Consider the following 15313-nt stretch of genomic DNA (forward strand, 5'->3'; position numbering starts at 1 on the left):
CTAGCTGCATATTATGGACCATGAGAGAATTTTTAGGATATGTCAAAGGTTACTCTCATCTGCATCTATATATCTCCACTGTAAAAAAGTGTTTGAACCTGTGCAGTAATGTAGGGATCGCAGGATTATTCTTACACAGATACTCTTTGATAAGCAAATCCATCATTGACGCCAATCAAAAACCATCCTTCAAGGAGATCCATAGATTTGCTCTTCAACTCCACAATTTGGACAATATTTATTATTTTTATTCCATTTCTCTTAAACAGAGACTAAATGTGGAAGAGGGCCATCTAAATTTATATTAACTTTTTTTTTTTTTTTTTTAATTCTCTCCAAGAAAAAAAGATCAGCTTAAAGTAAAAAAAAAAAAAAAATTATATTAACAGGTGTATATAATGTAAAATAAAAAATTGAAGGTCTCCATCACACAAGCCAAGAAAGGTACTTAAGCAGTCCCGTAGTTCCATATTTTATTGTTACATTCCTCATTTTTGTTTCAGTTATCATGGTTCATAATGCATTCAGTATGAGCACTTTCATGGAGTTTTTTTTTTTTTTTACAAAGGTTTTAACAGAATCACAAAGTATCATTTTCACAGTAACATCAGTGCATTGAGAGCTTTGTGTTCATATCCTATGAGAGCAGCCATACTTCTACCAGTTATAACCCCCACTTCTTCAATATGTGTCCAACAACGGATCACCTTGCTGGTTCGTCTTTACTGTCAATGCAATGATAACCAAAAGAAATACTGCAAACATTTTGTTGGTGCTGGAGATAACACATTCACTGTGGTGCTTTTGTGAGTCACAAAAGGAAATACTTTAAGTGATATAGGAAGGGGGTCAGACCTGAAATATCAAAGTAACATTTACAATCTCAAAATGGCATAACTGCCAGTGCAACTATATGTTTAAACATCCAAAATGATTCAAAAAAAGTCAAATAAAAAAAAAAAAGTAAAAAAATCCAGTATACAAAGAAAATGCTAATTTTTATGATTACTCAAAGTGTGCATGTTATTACAAAATATTCCCCGCAGGGCTCAAAAAATGTCCTAACATTCAGTTGTAGTGTGTGTGATGCCAACATAGTCTGCAGAACCATCAGCACAAGTTCTTTATGGACCTGTGCGCCCAAAAAGTAGTTCCAGCATTTACATTTTGTGAGGGGGGGAAAGAGATAATTCAAGTGTTCTAGCAGCATACATACAACATGGGAGATTTATAGAGTGGATGCCAAGTGCCTTTTTTTTACTCTGTTCTTAAATAGCAATGAAATTACAATGGCAATTGTGTATATAGCGTGTTGTACATATTTTTCCTGTAAAACGCGCCGTCATTTGCTCTTAGTAATGATCTTATTAAGAAAATATATGAAGGCCCTACTACGCAGAAGCCCTGGTTTACATACACTGCACTGCTGATAGTCAACCAGGCTGAAGCAGCTGTATGTGGTTTGGAATAAATAGCTCTATAATATTCAGCTGTAAACCATTCCACTTCTGCATGTATGGTTGGCCCTGGAGGAAAAATAAATTATTTGCATGGCCTTCACATTGGAGCGATTTGTCATGCGATTTGAGAGATTAAATCGTATGACAGCCTATTGGAGGCAAGGAAACTTTTTCAATCAGTGCGACGCCGATTTTGTGGCACCGCAATTATTTGCAAAATTGGTTCCTGCACTACTTTTGCCGATTTCAGGTGCGACTTCAATTGACATCTGTCCATGAAACCACACAGATTCTTATCAAGTAGCACCTGAAATCGCGCCGACCTTGCTACTTTGAAATCGCACTACTTCAAGTGAAGTAGTGCGATTTCCAAGTAGCATCAATGTGAAACTAAGCTTATCCTAAAAAGAAAAATAGCCTGCCTAGATTTTTTTGGGTGGAGATGCAAGTAAGGCATGCAGATGCCTAGTGTTTTAAACAGGCTCTATTGCGCCAAGTAAACCTATTTTAATTATATTAGGCCTGATAACCTACTATGAGGCTCTCTTAGTTGCTCTAAAATTAGATTTCTAATAATGTTCATTCAGTAATTTCTTTTTTACAAAATGTGAGCATGTCTCAATCCAAACACCAATATAATGTGTATGGTTATAGTTTAATAAGCCCCCCCATACCGACTTTGAAATTGTGCAACTTTACTTGAAATCCCACAATTTGTCAGTGCAATTTGAGGTAAGACTTGGCTGACATCTGTACAACTTCAGATGTCTATGCAAGTTGCAACTAAAATTGCCCAAAATAGCGCAGGAACCTTTTTTTCAAATCGGCGCGCCACCGCAATGTCAGGGTTGCACCGATTTGTACAGCTGCACTGCCAACAATAGGAGCTTATCATGCAATTTGGTCAATCACACCACTGTGAATGGGGGCTAAAACCCATTGCTCTCTGGAATGGTCAGCATTTAGGTTGGGAACAAGAAACGCTAGAATTATCAGTATTTCATCAATTAACAGTTTACTAGTACTGATTGCTAATGCTGCAAGGACATTATGTGCAAAACACATCTGCAATCAAGGAACCTATGATATGAGAAATATGGTGGCTTCCATTGTTGAAAATGCTAGCTGGAATTATTGAAACCAGAAGATCAGTAAAACAGCCAAAGCACTAGCATTGTCAGGTAGACAGCAATGGCAGCCCCTTTATTTCTCTTAGGTTTACTTTAGAGGAAAACTGTACCTTTTGGTAAAAGCATGCCCCCAACCACCTAGCTCACCTACAAAAAGCCTACATTTATACTGGATCCAGCGATCTTCACTGTGTGGTCCTGCACAGCCTTGCTTAAGAAAGTGTCCCCACCAGGTCCTCCTTATCCTGTGAATGTGTGCCACAGCCCCATTCCTCGTTGTGGCCCCCAATGGTCCTGCCCAGTACAGCTCTGTCTATAGGAATGAATTGAGCTGTGACACAAGGATGAAGAGGACCCAGCGAATAATATTCTTTCTGGAGAAAAGTTGGGAGGCTTTGGGCAGGGTCACAACGTGAAGATCACTGGATCGACGATGAAGGTATATTTTTCCATGTTGGATGCAGTGTGGTGGGGGCATGCCTTGCATCAAAACTTGTACCACAGGTACAGTTGTCCTTCAAATGCATAATACCCATCTCACATTTGGTTGGCAAATTGGGATATAACTATAAATAAAGTACAGGCTGCACTTTATTTAAAATATGCAATTTTGCTGCTTTCCTCTTAAAATGAAAAATCCCACAACTGTGAATAATACACATAGCTAGCCATGTTTTCAGAAAGCAGTGGCTTTATAACAGTATTGCAATTACTTTTTTGCCCTTGCTTGAAAATGTGTTACTTCATTAAAAGGAAATCCTCCAGTGGAAATGATTAAGACCCTCTGGATCTCAAACTCAAACAGTTTGTACATTTAACCCGAGCATTAAAGCTGAACTCCAGGCATACAACTAAGTACACGGATGGATATATGTAAATAGGCTGTTCAGCTGTCAAAGCATTTGTATTTCTGCCCATTCAGTAATAAGATTTATACAGCTCTGTCACACAGCCTAGCCTTGTCTGACAGGGCAGGAGACCTGACTTTACTACAGTTAAAGTGTTACTAAACCCAGAACCCTGCATTCACTATGTCTGGTCTCCCACAGTACACAGAACATGGAAATACAATTATTTCAGTAAATATAAACTGCTAAATACCTTTTTTCATTAGAAGTTAGAGCAATCTGGTGACTTCTATCAGTGTCTGGTTAAGGCCCCTTTCACACTGACGATCCGTTCAGATCCGCCTGTCAGTTTTTCAGGCGGACCTGAACGGATGCTCCATAGAGGTCTACGCTCGGAGGTTTCGCGATCCGATCCGAAAAAGTGTGACGGAGGAAAAAGCTATTTTTCCATCCGTCATCGGATCGGGTGACGACGGACACTGCGGTCTGTCCTCATCCGATCTCCCATAGGGGAGAGCGGCGCTGTGACAGCTCCATCTCTGCACAATGTGCAGAGACAGACCTGTCATTTCCTGCTCAGCTGAGATCGCTCCGGCGATCCCCGCTAAGCAAACGGATATCCACGGGGCGGATCACCACTGATCTGCCCCGTGTGAAAGGACCCTAAAGCTTGTAGAAGTTTTCATTCTACTATGACTGTCTAATAAGGCTGCAGGGCCCCTGACCCTCTGTCTGGACAGTGCCGATGGGCCCTGTGCTGATTACATGCACTCTCCCAAGAAAAAAAAACTCTCTAGAAATACACACCAAACTGAGCATGTGCAGCTTGCCCTGTAGCCTCTGTTCTATCAGCAGGTAGATTGGGGAGTGTGAAAGAAGGGGTGGAACAGAGAGGACAGCCTTTTTTACAAAATGCAGAGGATTAACCCCTCAGGTTCCACAGTGAGTATAACAAGCATGTTTTACTGCATATACAGACGGATATTACTGTTGTGAGTTTGGTAACGCTTTAAGTAACACAGGTCTTATCTTTCCCCCAGTCTGTGTTCGGACAGTGAAGAAGAAACAGAAGACTAATGAGCTACTTTCTTTGTTACTTTGCTCTCTCATTCTATTAGTATGCTGTTTGGTAGCACATGAGCATTGCAACACAACTTGATTGGCTCCTTGTACTGCTTCACCCTCACCCAGTCTAAGTTCTGTTTTAGAGGAGATTGCAAAAGGGCCAGTCAAAGGTCAAACTCAGGTACTTACACTGCTTGTAAATATATTCCTAATGATGTATTAATAAATGTAGAGCTGCATTGATTTGTGTCTTGTGTATCTACCTAGAGTTCAGCTTTAAATAAGCACCTATTTAAGGTGTGCCATTGAATTTACCCCCACAAAAAAAAGTTAATGGGGTGTCTTGCAGTAATCATGGATACCAACCTCTCTCTAGTATTCTTATGTATCCAAGTTTTAAGTGGCAACATGCTGGGCATAGCCTCCACTAAATCTCATGTAACACTGGATTTTGTTATATTGGCTGGAAATGTTATTTCACACCATACATTTCAGTGTTCACAATAAAAATAAAAAATAAAAATGCAATGTAATGTAGTTTACAAACTACTGAATATAAATGTCGTCTATAAAATAAAATAAACTTTCAGTTTAGTTCTACTGGTGGTTAAAAAAAAAAAAAGAGTACTAACAACCCAAAGACCACCTAAAATACTGCTAACAAAATATACATTAAAATAAATACAAAGTAAAAAGTATTTAATACAATCAAAAGTGCAAATCAAATCTAATATCAGTAGTCATCAAACCTGTCATCTCTCCGTAATCTTTCACAGATTAAAATAAACTTCTCTAATCAAAGTTAAATTTGTTCCCTTTGCTAACAACCACAGAGCAGAAAAAAAAAAGAAAAAAGAAAAAGTAAAGTTGTGATTGTTTGTGCAGATTATCTATATACGTATTCTGTAAACACAAGGATATTCACAGTACATTTTCAGAGACCAGCTTTTTTTTCATGGATTCGTTTAACAAGATAATGCAAAGCCACGGTTTGCCGAAACCTACAGTATCAACCATCAGTTAGGATGTAAAGTTATTGTGTGATAGGCTGTTATGGGTTACTGCACATTGCTGTTTTTGGCACTTTGTTATTAAATAGGCCCCTTTTGTGTTCTACAAGATCCAATCAAAAGCAGAATCCCATGTTTTCAACTTAGATAGAACCTCTGTAAAACTTTTATTACTGCTGTGAAGATTTGCTACCTCTTTCTCTCTTTGTGACACAACAGGAAGCGATCAAATCTAAACATCGACTTAATTTCCTGTCTGCCCAAGCCTGGGAAAAATGGCTGGAGTCCTGTATTGCAACTGTATTATAACTATTGCAAATCAATTGTTATCTGTACTATCTTTAGTATCAGCATGTGGCTTGTAAGTGTACAGATGGTAAGACCTGGTGTATTAAGACTTTTCGCAGCGTAATTATTATTATTCTTAATTAGATTTAATTATTAATTAAGTAATTATTATTTCAGAGTAGTTAAAGTAATTATTATCAGTTATTAGCAGTCATTATATATCTATCTATTTATATTAATATATATATATATATATATATATATATATATATATATATATATATATATATAATATATCTATAGATATCTATCTATTTATCAAGATAGATAGATAGATAGATAGAAGTAAGCCTGAATTTGCACTTTCTAGCTTTAGTAAATAAACCCCATTGTGTACTTAAAAGTGGGGTATGCCTGTATTAGATTTTTTCATTTTTATAGCCTGTTGTCACCAAGGCCAAGTTATAAGAGGTACAAATCGTATACAATTTAAATGGGCACTGTGTCCCAAAAGTGTTGTCCTTTTTTTAATTTTTTTTAATCTTTCAAATAGATCACTATAATAAATGCCTGTGAAACAGGCACTGCACAGGCACCATGTTTGAAGTCTAAACTAGGTTTAGCTTGAATACAATAAACTAAACAAAAAAGGAGTGGAACCCAATTCTGAAGAGGCAGGACAACACCATAAAATGCATTGATCAAGGTGTTGAAATAAACGTCAATTTGAACTTGGATTTGTAGACATGATGTTTGATGTCATATGGCAAATATATTATTGTGGTATTATATCTATGTTTTTAATTAACTTTTTAAATGAAGACATATAAATAAAAAATGTAGTTGTGTGCCAATACATTTCTTCCTCATTGATATGTTTAACCAATTGCCGACCAGCTGCCGCAGTTGTACTGCGGCAGAATGGCACGGCTGGGCGAAACTACGTCATGTTACGTCGCTACGCCCTGTGGCCACTAGGGGCGCACGCGCCAGCTGCTCGCCCACATGGCCGGTGTGAGTGCCCGGCGGTCACGATCACCACCAAGCTCCCGCGATCGCTGCTAACACACAGAGAATCGGGATCTGTGTAAACACACAGTTTCCGGTTCTCTGAGGGGACAAGAGACAGATCATCTGTTCATACAGAGTTTGAACAGCAATCTGTCATCTCCTCTACACAGTCCAACCCCCTTCAGTTAGAACACACACTAGGGAACACAATTAGCCCCTTGATCGCCCCCTAGTGTTAACCCCTCCCCTGCCAGTGCAATTTTTACAGTAATCAGTGCATTTTTATAGCACCGATCGCTGTATAAATGACAATGGTCCCAAAAATGAGTCAAAATTGTCCGATGTGTCTGCCATAATGTCGCAGATCACCGCCATTACTAGTAAAAAAAAACTATAATAAAAATGTCATAAAACTATCCTCTATTTTGTAGACTCTATAACTTTTGTGCAACCCAATCAATATGCGCTTATTGCGATTTTTTTTATACCAAAAATATGTAGAAGAATACATATCGGCCTAAAACAGATTTATATATTTTTGGGGGATATTTATTATAGCAAGAAGTAAAAAATATTAAATTTTTTTTCAAAATTGATGATTTTTTTGTTTATAGCACAAAAAATAAAAACCGCAGGGGTGATCAAATACCCCCAAAAGAAAGCTCTATTTGTGGGAAAAAAAGGGCATCAATTTTGTTTGGGTGTAACATCGCACGACCGCGCAGTTGTCAGTTAAAGCGAGGAAGGAAGGGGTAAAATCTTCCAGAGCTAAAGCAGTTAAAGTCTGTCATAGAGTGATATATGTTATTGAGATTTTATGTTTAACTTGACTTTTATATACAGCATTGTACTAATCCTTTCTGCAAGTCTCCCAAAGAACGCATATTGGAAGCTTATAATAAAGGCCTTTTAGTAATGGCTTGTTTAGACGTTATGTACTGTCTATGTACATGTACCAAGATTGTATTTTGTCACGATATCTGTACTTTCCGTGTGATCCTTAAAATAAAGTATTGGAAAAAAATAAAGGCTTTTTAGAAGAGGCTTGTAATTAGAGGCGTATATACCATTTTCTGGGACTGTTGACAGAAGTGCTGCCAGGGAATAAGCCTAGCAATTGTAAGGGGCCTATATAACTTGCTGGTTTTATTATAGAAAAAAAAAATCCCTTACATTGATAACGCAATGAGTGTTTTTCATATGTTGCCTGTTAAACCTCTCCGGCCCACTATACACTGCTTTGTAATTAATATATGAATACTTAAATAAATGGTTATCTTGCACTCATTTTAAAATTTGTTCACATTGTAACTATACAGAAAAAAGGATGTGCTGCTACCCCCCCCCCCCCATGATAATTAAATTCTGATGACAGTGTTATGTCATAGAAGAACAAATTAACGACTTTCAGGCTGTTTAAGATGCAGTATCTAAAGTATGTGAAATGCTAGATTGGGAATCCATGCTAAAACCTACAGAGCAATTCCATGCATCATTTACTCTCCTGGAGACGCTGGCAAAATTAGAAAATGTTGTCAATTTACTTTAGACTGAGCTCTGTGTATTCCATGGCAGCTACAATCCAGAGACCACCTCACAGGGGCACTGGAAGTAGACCGTGCTGTGTAATCTCCTCTCTTGCTCTGCTTTATGTGTCCCCAATTGCTTTTAATCTTTGAGGGCAGGTCTGAATAACTCATGGCTGTGGAAAGCTTACAGTGCTAAACTGTTTATATCAGGTTTTTAGTGTGTGAGATAAGAAGGAGACTGCAGTGAGTGTTTGGAAATGAAGCACCTCCATAAGAAGCAGGACTTCTTAGATGCCAAAGAAAGAGAGTGGGGGTGGTCTGATGTATGACAGTAATGCCTAGATGAAAAACGGAATTAAAAAGTATGCGTTTATATTTCCCTTTGTTTGGAGTGTACCTTTAAGTGTACTTTTCATTCTGTTAGAAGCTTTCCTACATTCCCAGCTACATGTCCAATAGTTACCAGCCATTAACTTCCCTATGCTAACAGATCCGCCTGAGAAACATACTATGTCGGTAAGGCTTGTGAACTATCACTGGTTTTATTGGATGAAAGTAAACCACTTTTTTTTTTCTTTTCTTTTTTTCTGAGCTGAAAAATAAAGGCATAGAGTGCTAGTGTGCATCACATACTAGCACAATATGTAAAACCTACATGAAAAAAAAGCCCTCGTTGTCACCGCTGTAGGCCATCTTCCTTCTGGTTCCGTGGACTCTGGCTGTGTGACTGGCCAGAGCCGCGTGACGTCACTCCTGCGCATGTGCATGGGAGCCGCCGGTCACGGCACAGGGCTCTTAAGAAACGGCACAGGTGGCCGTTTCTTCAGAGAGCATGTGCCGATGACATCATCGGCTGCAAATACAGTAAATATCTCCTAAACGGTGCACGTGTAGGAGGATATTTACAGCACCTATAGGTAAGCCTTATTATAGGCATACCTATAGGTACAATTAATCAATAGGAGTTTACAACCACTTTAAGCCCCATACACACGGGGAGAATGTCAGGAGAAAATAAACTGGCCTACATTCTGCTTGTGTGTATGTCGGTCTGTTTGGCCGGCTTCTGTCGGACGTGCATGCTGGAAAACCCCAACAGCCTCACTGAAGCCGCACAAAGCCTCACTGGACCCCACCAAAGCCCCATCAAAGCTCCACCAAAGCCTTGTCTAAGCCCCATTGAAACTCCACCAAAGCCTCATCGAAGCTCCACCAAAGCCTTGTCTAAGCCCCATTGAAGCTCCACCAAAGCCTCATTGAAGCCCCACTGAAAGCTCCACCGAAGCCTCATTGAAGCCCCACTGAAAGCTCCACCAAAGCCTCATCAAAACTCCACCAAAGCCTCACAAAGCATGTCCGCAGCCATGTTTTGAAGCAAGTGTAAACTAGCCCTAACTGATTCCCCCTCGACATAATGCAGTGACATCAGTCATATTATAATTGTATCGATCAATGGCAAAACATAGCTATATATGTTGGTGAAGTTGTATTTGAAGACGGATCTAGATCCATTCTCCCTTTCAATGTCAGACATCTATCAAAAAAAAAAATGGTGGCTTTCAAGTCACTTTTGCATTCTTCCTCATCTTGCCAGTCCTCATCATAGACTTGTAAAGTCAGAGATAAGTGAACTGTACCACTTTACATTCTTTTCATTTCCAACAAGAAAAAAGATTTGCCTGTAATGTAGCAATATAAGAAGTCTCTAACTGGTAGAGGTAGTCCAAGTACTGTACAGTGATTTTGACATAAGTCTAACCAGAATATTACATTGTGATCACGTGACTCACCTTCGCTTACCTTCATTATGGACCACTCCAAACTCAAATCTCCCTTTTAATTATATTATTCGACAATACCTGTCATATCGGCAGTACAGCCCGTGGTGTTATTATGTATTGTCCCTATGTAATACACTCTGGCATAGTAAATGATCCATAAGCCAGCTCATGTGAAACTATATAGTAAGCATTACTGTGTACTATTATATAGTGTAAATAGCTGCCAAAGTGCATTGCAATCAACAAGTCCCACCTATACTACAATCTTTGAGTGCACCACAAGCTTTACGGTATAACCAGGATAAGTGAAATTAGGAAAATAAACAATATTGGCTGTCATCATATAAATAAAAAGGTAAGTACATATTATTTGCACTAGTGAGGTCGCTGTAAACTAAAACCATTAGCAGAGGACTAAGCACCTAGATTCAGTCTTTAACACAGAGCTGGTTGACAGTAACTCAGCAACAGTCCAGGCATATCAGACACAAAAGAAGTTAGCCTCTCTTCATCCTTCAATCCCCTTATTACTACTATAGAGTTTTTTGTTTGATTTAAAAGTCAGTGTGCGTGAACAACTGTAAACCCGTTCCACACTGCAGTGCGGCCCAGTACAATATTTGCCTATATATTTGTATTACACATGTTTTTCTGCAAGTACTGACCCCCAGACGAGGAGTGATCCATTGACTAGTGGTACTTGTCACTATTGTAGCACACAATCCTCCAAGGAGCTTCAGGTGAGCAGCGGGTAAGTTATATTCTGAACAGAAGGATAAGGCTTCATGCTGATTCTCCAGGCACAGTGGTTCCAGTTGTTTTCTTCTTGGGACGAACCTTGACATTTTTGTTCTGTGGCTGAAACAAGGCAGATGTTAGAGGAGTGTGAAGACACACAACATATTAATAGGTACCAAAAGGCTGGACAAAGTCCAAGAAACAGTTAGCACTGATTTGTAGCACAGTTTTTTTTTTGTGCCAGTTAGGGCTCCTTCACAATAGCGGTTGGGGGTGCTAAAACCCCATGGTGGAGCTGCATGACTACCATCCTTCAAGCGCTACCGCAATTAGCTGCAGAGGGGGTGGGGGTGTACACATGCTTTGCTTTGTGGCTGCGGCAGGAATTCTATAGGCCAATGATGGCGAACCTTGGCACCCCAGATGTTTTGGAACTACATTTCCCATCATGCTCATGCACTCATGGAGTGTAATTGAGCATCATGGGGGTTAAAAGCTCCCCACTAGTATCCGAAAAGCAGCGTAAAAAGCGCTGCTTAAACAGCTGTAAAGCACCACTAAAACAAGCAACACTTTACCGCTAATGACCAGCGCTTTCAGTGTGAAAGCAACCTTACCCCCTTCCTGCCCAGGCTTTCAGCACTGTCACACTTTGAATGACAATTGCGCAGTCATGCAATACTATACCCATATGACATTTTTATCATTTTTTTTTACATAAATACAATTTTCTTTTGGTGGTATTTAACCCTCCTGACAGTAATCCCGAGCGTGGCTCGGGGGTTAAATTTCAGTACCATTAGCGGTAACCCCCGAGCCATACTCAGGATTGCATTGCAGAATCCTGGTCCAGGTTACTTACCTTGTCACCAAGATCCTGCGATGTCTCCCCCCGCTGTGTCCTCCATTGGATAATCCGCCCGATGCTCTGTGTGCCAGGCTTCGTTCCCTGTGAGCATCGCAAATTCAAAAAGTACAAAAAAACATAACACATACAGTACACTGTAATCTTACAGATTACATTACTGTATCAAATCATTTCACCTCCCTTTTGTCCCTAATTCTTTGTCCAGTGCCCTGCCTGCACTTTTATATAATATATACTGTTCTTTCTGCCTGGAAACTGGAGATCGTGCATGGCAACCAAAAGTGTCCCTTTACATCAAAAGTGGTTTTAGACGGCTAGAAAACAGCGATAATAAATTAGAACACTTGCAGAATTGAGCGATAGTGAATCCTGGGGAAATTCATTTTATTATTATTGTTTTTTTTTATAATTATTTTTAGTTATTTATTATATTATAATTTATGATTTCATGTTTCAAACTTTATCATACCTGGGCTGTCTACTAGACTCTTGTTTGGACAGATTTAAGTGTTTTACTACTAAGAATTACAGGCCTACAATATAAAACGCCAAATTTCTATGTAAAACAATGTACCGCTTTGAGATTCAAAAATCTGACATAATCATACCGCCAGGGAGGTTAATTACCACTGGGCTTTTTTAAAATGTTTTTCATAGTTTGTTTTTCATAGTTTGCTATAACATTTTTCAAACATAATTTTTCTCCTTCACCGATGAAGGAGATATGATGCCCTCCCAGAACTGGACGACCGTGCTGTAGCTGTCATTCGGCTATATCGTGGTCGGGAAGTGGATAAAGTGTATTTTAAGAGACAAAAGATTTTTGTTTTTGTTTTAATTAGGTCAACGTTAGACAGATTTACCCTCAAAAATTGTTCCGCTGTTAAAGGTTTGACAAGACAGGAATTTGGGGAAAACGTGTAAGGGCCATACACAAGGGACAAATATAGGGCGGCGACATTCAGCTCGTGTGTATGGCAGGCGGTCGGACAGAGGCCAGCCAAATGTCTGGACAAGACAGAATACAACTTGGGAAGTGATGCAATGTATTGTATTGTACTGTATTCTTTCATTTCTGAATATGCGCGGTCTTGGTCACATGATTTTTTTCGTACAAATACTATAATAATCACACAAAAATCATTCATTCTGTTATCTTACGAGAAACATTTTTATGATTGTCCCTTCAGATATTTTCGCATGAACTGTTGTGATCAGCTATCAAAAGCTGCTTATTAACAAATAGATTATTCGATGATCTCTCCGAACGTGTTTTTTTTTTATCTGATATTCTCATTGTGTGTACGGGCCTTTATTGTGATAATCGTTTAACCACTTGAGATCCGCGCTATAGTCAATTGACGGCTACAGCGCGGATCTCCTTTTCCGGGACTATGTCTATTGACGTAGTCCCGTGCACGAACGGCCTGCGCGCCCCCTGAGGGGCACGCGCGGTGCGCTCTGTGATCGGCGAGTCCATGAGACTCGCCTGATCACCGATCCGTGCAAGGGGTCGATCCCGACCCCTTATCACGTGATCAGCTGTCAGCCAATGACAGCTGATCATGTGATATAACGGAGCCGGTAATCGGCTATTATAAAAAAAAAAGGCGATCACTGGCGGCCGTGATCGGGACATCAGTCCCAATCACGGCCAGCCCTGCTAGCGACCACCTGCCCCCTGCCAGTGCCCACCTGCCCCCTGCAGTGCCCCACTTATTAAAAGTAAGTGCCCCCCGTCAGTGCCACCCAGCAGTGCCCATAGTGCCACCCAGCAGTGCCCACAGTGCCACCCAGCACTGCCCACAGTGCCACCCAGCAGTGCCACCCAGCAGTGCCCACAATCTGCCTCAAAGGTGCTGCACCCCAGTGCAGCCCATCAGTGCCCAGCAGTGCCGCCCATCAGTGCCCAGCAGTGCCACCTATCAGAGCCACCTATCAGTGCCACCTATCAGTGCCCATCCGTGCCACCCATCCGTGCCATCTTATCTGTGCCCATCTTTGCCCATCAGTGCCGCCTTATCTGTGCCCATCGGTGCCACCTTATCTGTGCCTATTAGTGCCGCCTTAACTATGCCTATCAGTGCCCACCAGTGCAGCCTATCAGTGCCCACCAGTGCAGCCTATCAGTGCCCACCAGTGCAGCCTATCAGTGCCCACCAATGCAGCCCATCAGTGCCCACCAGTGCAGCCTATCAGTGCCGCCTAATCAGCGCACTTCAATGAAGGAGAAAAATGACCCGTTTGCAAAATTTTATAACAAACTATTAAAACATGATTTTTTTTATTTTTTTTTTTTTTTGCATCTTTTTTGGTTTGTTTAGCAAAAAATAAAACTCCGAGCTGTAATTAAATACCACCAAAAGAAAGCTCTATTTGCGGGAAAAAAATTATAAAAATTTCATTTGGGTACAGTGTTGTATGCCCGCGCAATTGTCATTCAAAATGCATCAGCGCTGAAAGCTGAAAATTGGTCTGGGACTGAGGGGGGTTTAAGTGCCCAGTAAGCAAGTGGTTAAGGATAAGTTCACCGCCCACATGGCCGCAACATTCATACACACAGCTCTGTGTGGCCGAACGAACGAAGTCCCATCATACTTTTCGGCTGTCGGCTTGTAGTTCTTAATGCCCCAATTCCACCCCCTCCCCAATCCATCATACCTATGCCTCCAATTCCACCCCCTCCCTCAATCTATCATACAATAGGGGGGTGGAATTGGAGGCATAGGTATGATGGATTGTAAGGAGGGATTGGAATTGGAGGCATAGATATGATAGACTGGGGGGTGGGGGGTAGAATTGGAGGCATAGGTATGATAGATTGGGGGGAGGGGGTGGAATTGGAGGCATAGGTATGATGGATTGGGGGGGGGGGTAGAATTGGTGGCAGAGGTATGATGGATTGGGGGGGGGGGGGTGGAATTGGAGGTATAGGTATTATAGATTGGGGGGAGGGGATGGAATTGGAGGCATAGGTATGATAAAATGATAGATTGGGGGGAGGGGGTGGAATTGGAGGCATAGGTATGATAGATTGAGGGGAGGAGGTGGAATTGGAGGCAGAGGTATGATGGATTGGGGGGAAGGGGGTGGAATTGGTGGCATAGGTATGATTCAGACCTATGCCTCCAATAACCCCCCCCCCCCCCTTCCCCAATCCAGCACATCTATGCTTTACATCATCCCCCCCACCCTTCTCCGAGCACACCTCTTGTTCCATCCCTCATCATACAAATGCTTCCAACCCTCCAGCACAGGTACTGCTTCCAATCTCTGCACATGGTCGTTATTATTATTTTTTTTAATCCAAACTATCTTTTTATTAATATCAAAAAAGCGTCTGGGTCAGGCATCGAGGCACGCTGTGGGCGACCGAGAGGGTTTGAGCCCACCCACTTAGGACCAGTGAATTTTTTGCTATTCAGCACTGTGCTACTTTAACTTGTAATTGCACAACCATGCAACACTATACGCAAATTAAATTTATATAATTTTATTCACACAAATAGAGCTTTCTTTTGGTGCTATTTAATCACCACTGAGTTTTTTATATCTATTATTATAAAACGAATAAAGAAAACATTT

At 40.6% G+C, this 15313-nt stretch overlaps 1 protein-coding gene across 3 annotated transcripts in view; it reads right to left on the bottom strand.

Moving 5' to 3' along the window:
* Positions 1-459: 459 nt before the first annotated feature.
* Positions 460-15313, bottom strand: part of REEP2 (receptor accessory protein 2) — a 52918-nt gene continuing 38064 nt past the window's right edge. For 2 of the 3 annotated variants that reach the window (XM_077472322.1, XM_077472324.1), the window contains exon 8: positions 460-10980. In XM_077472322.1, the coding sequence (XP_077328448.1) occupies positions 10906-10980 (75 nt within the window). In that variant the 3' untranslated portion in view covers positions 460-10905. The remainder of the gene's footprint in view (positions 10981-15313) is intronic. The other variant, XM_077472323.1, reaches the window with a different exon arrangement.

Source organism: Lithobates pipiens, unplaced genomic scaffold (genome assembly GCF_037356315.1).
Source record: "Lithobates pipiens isolate NorthernLeopardFrog02 unplaced genomic scaffold, aLitPip1_a1.2 Scaffold_8, whole genome shotgun sequence".
Lineage (NCBI taxonomy): Eukaryota > Metazoa > Chordata > Amphibia > Anura > Ranidae > Lithobates > Lithobates pipiens.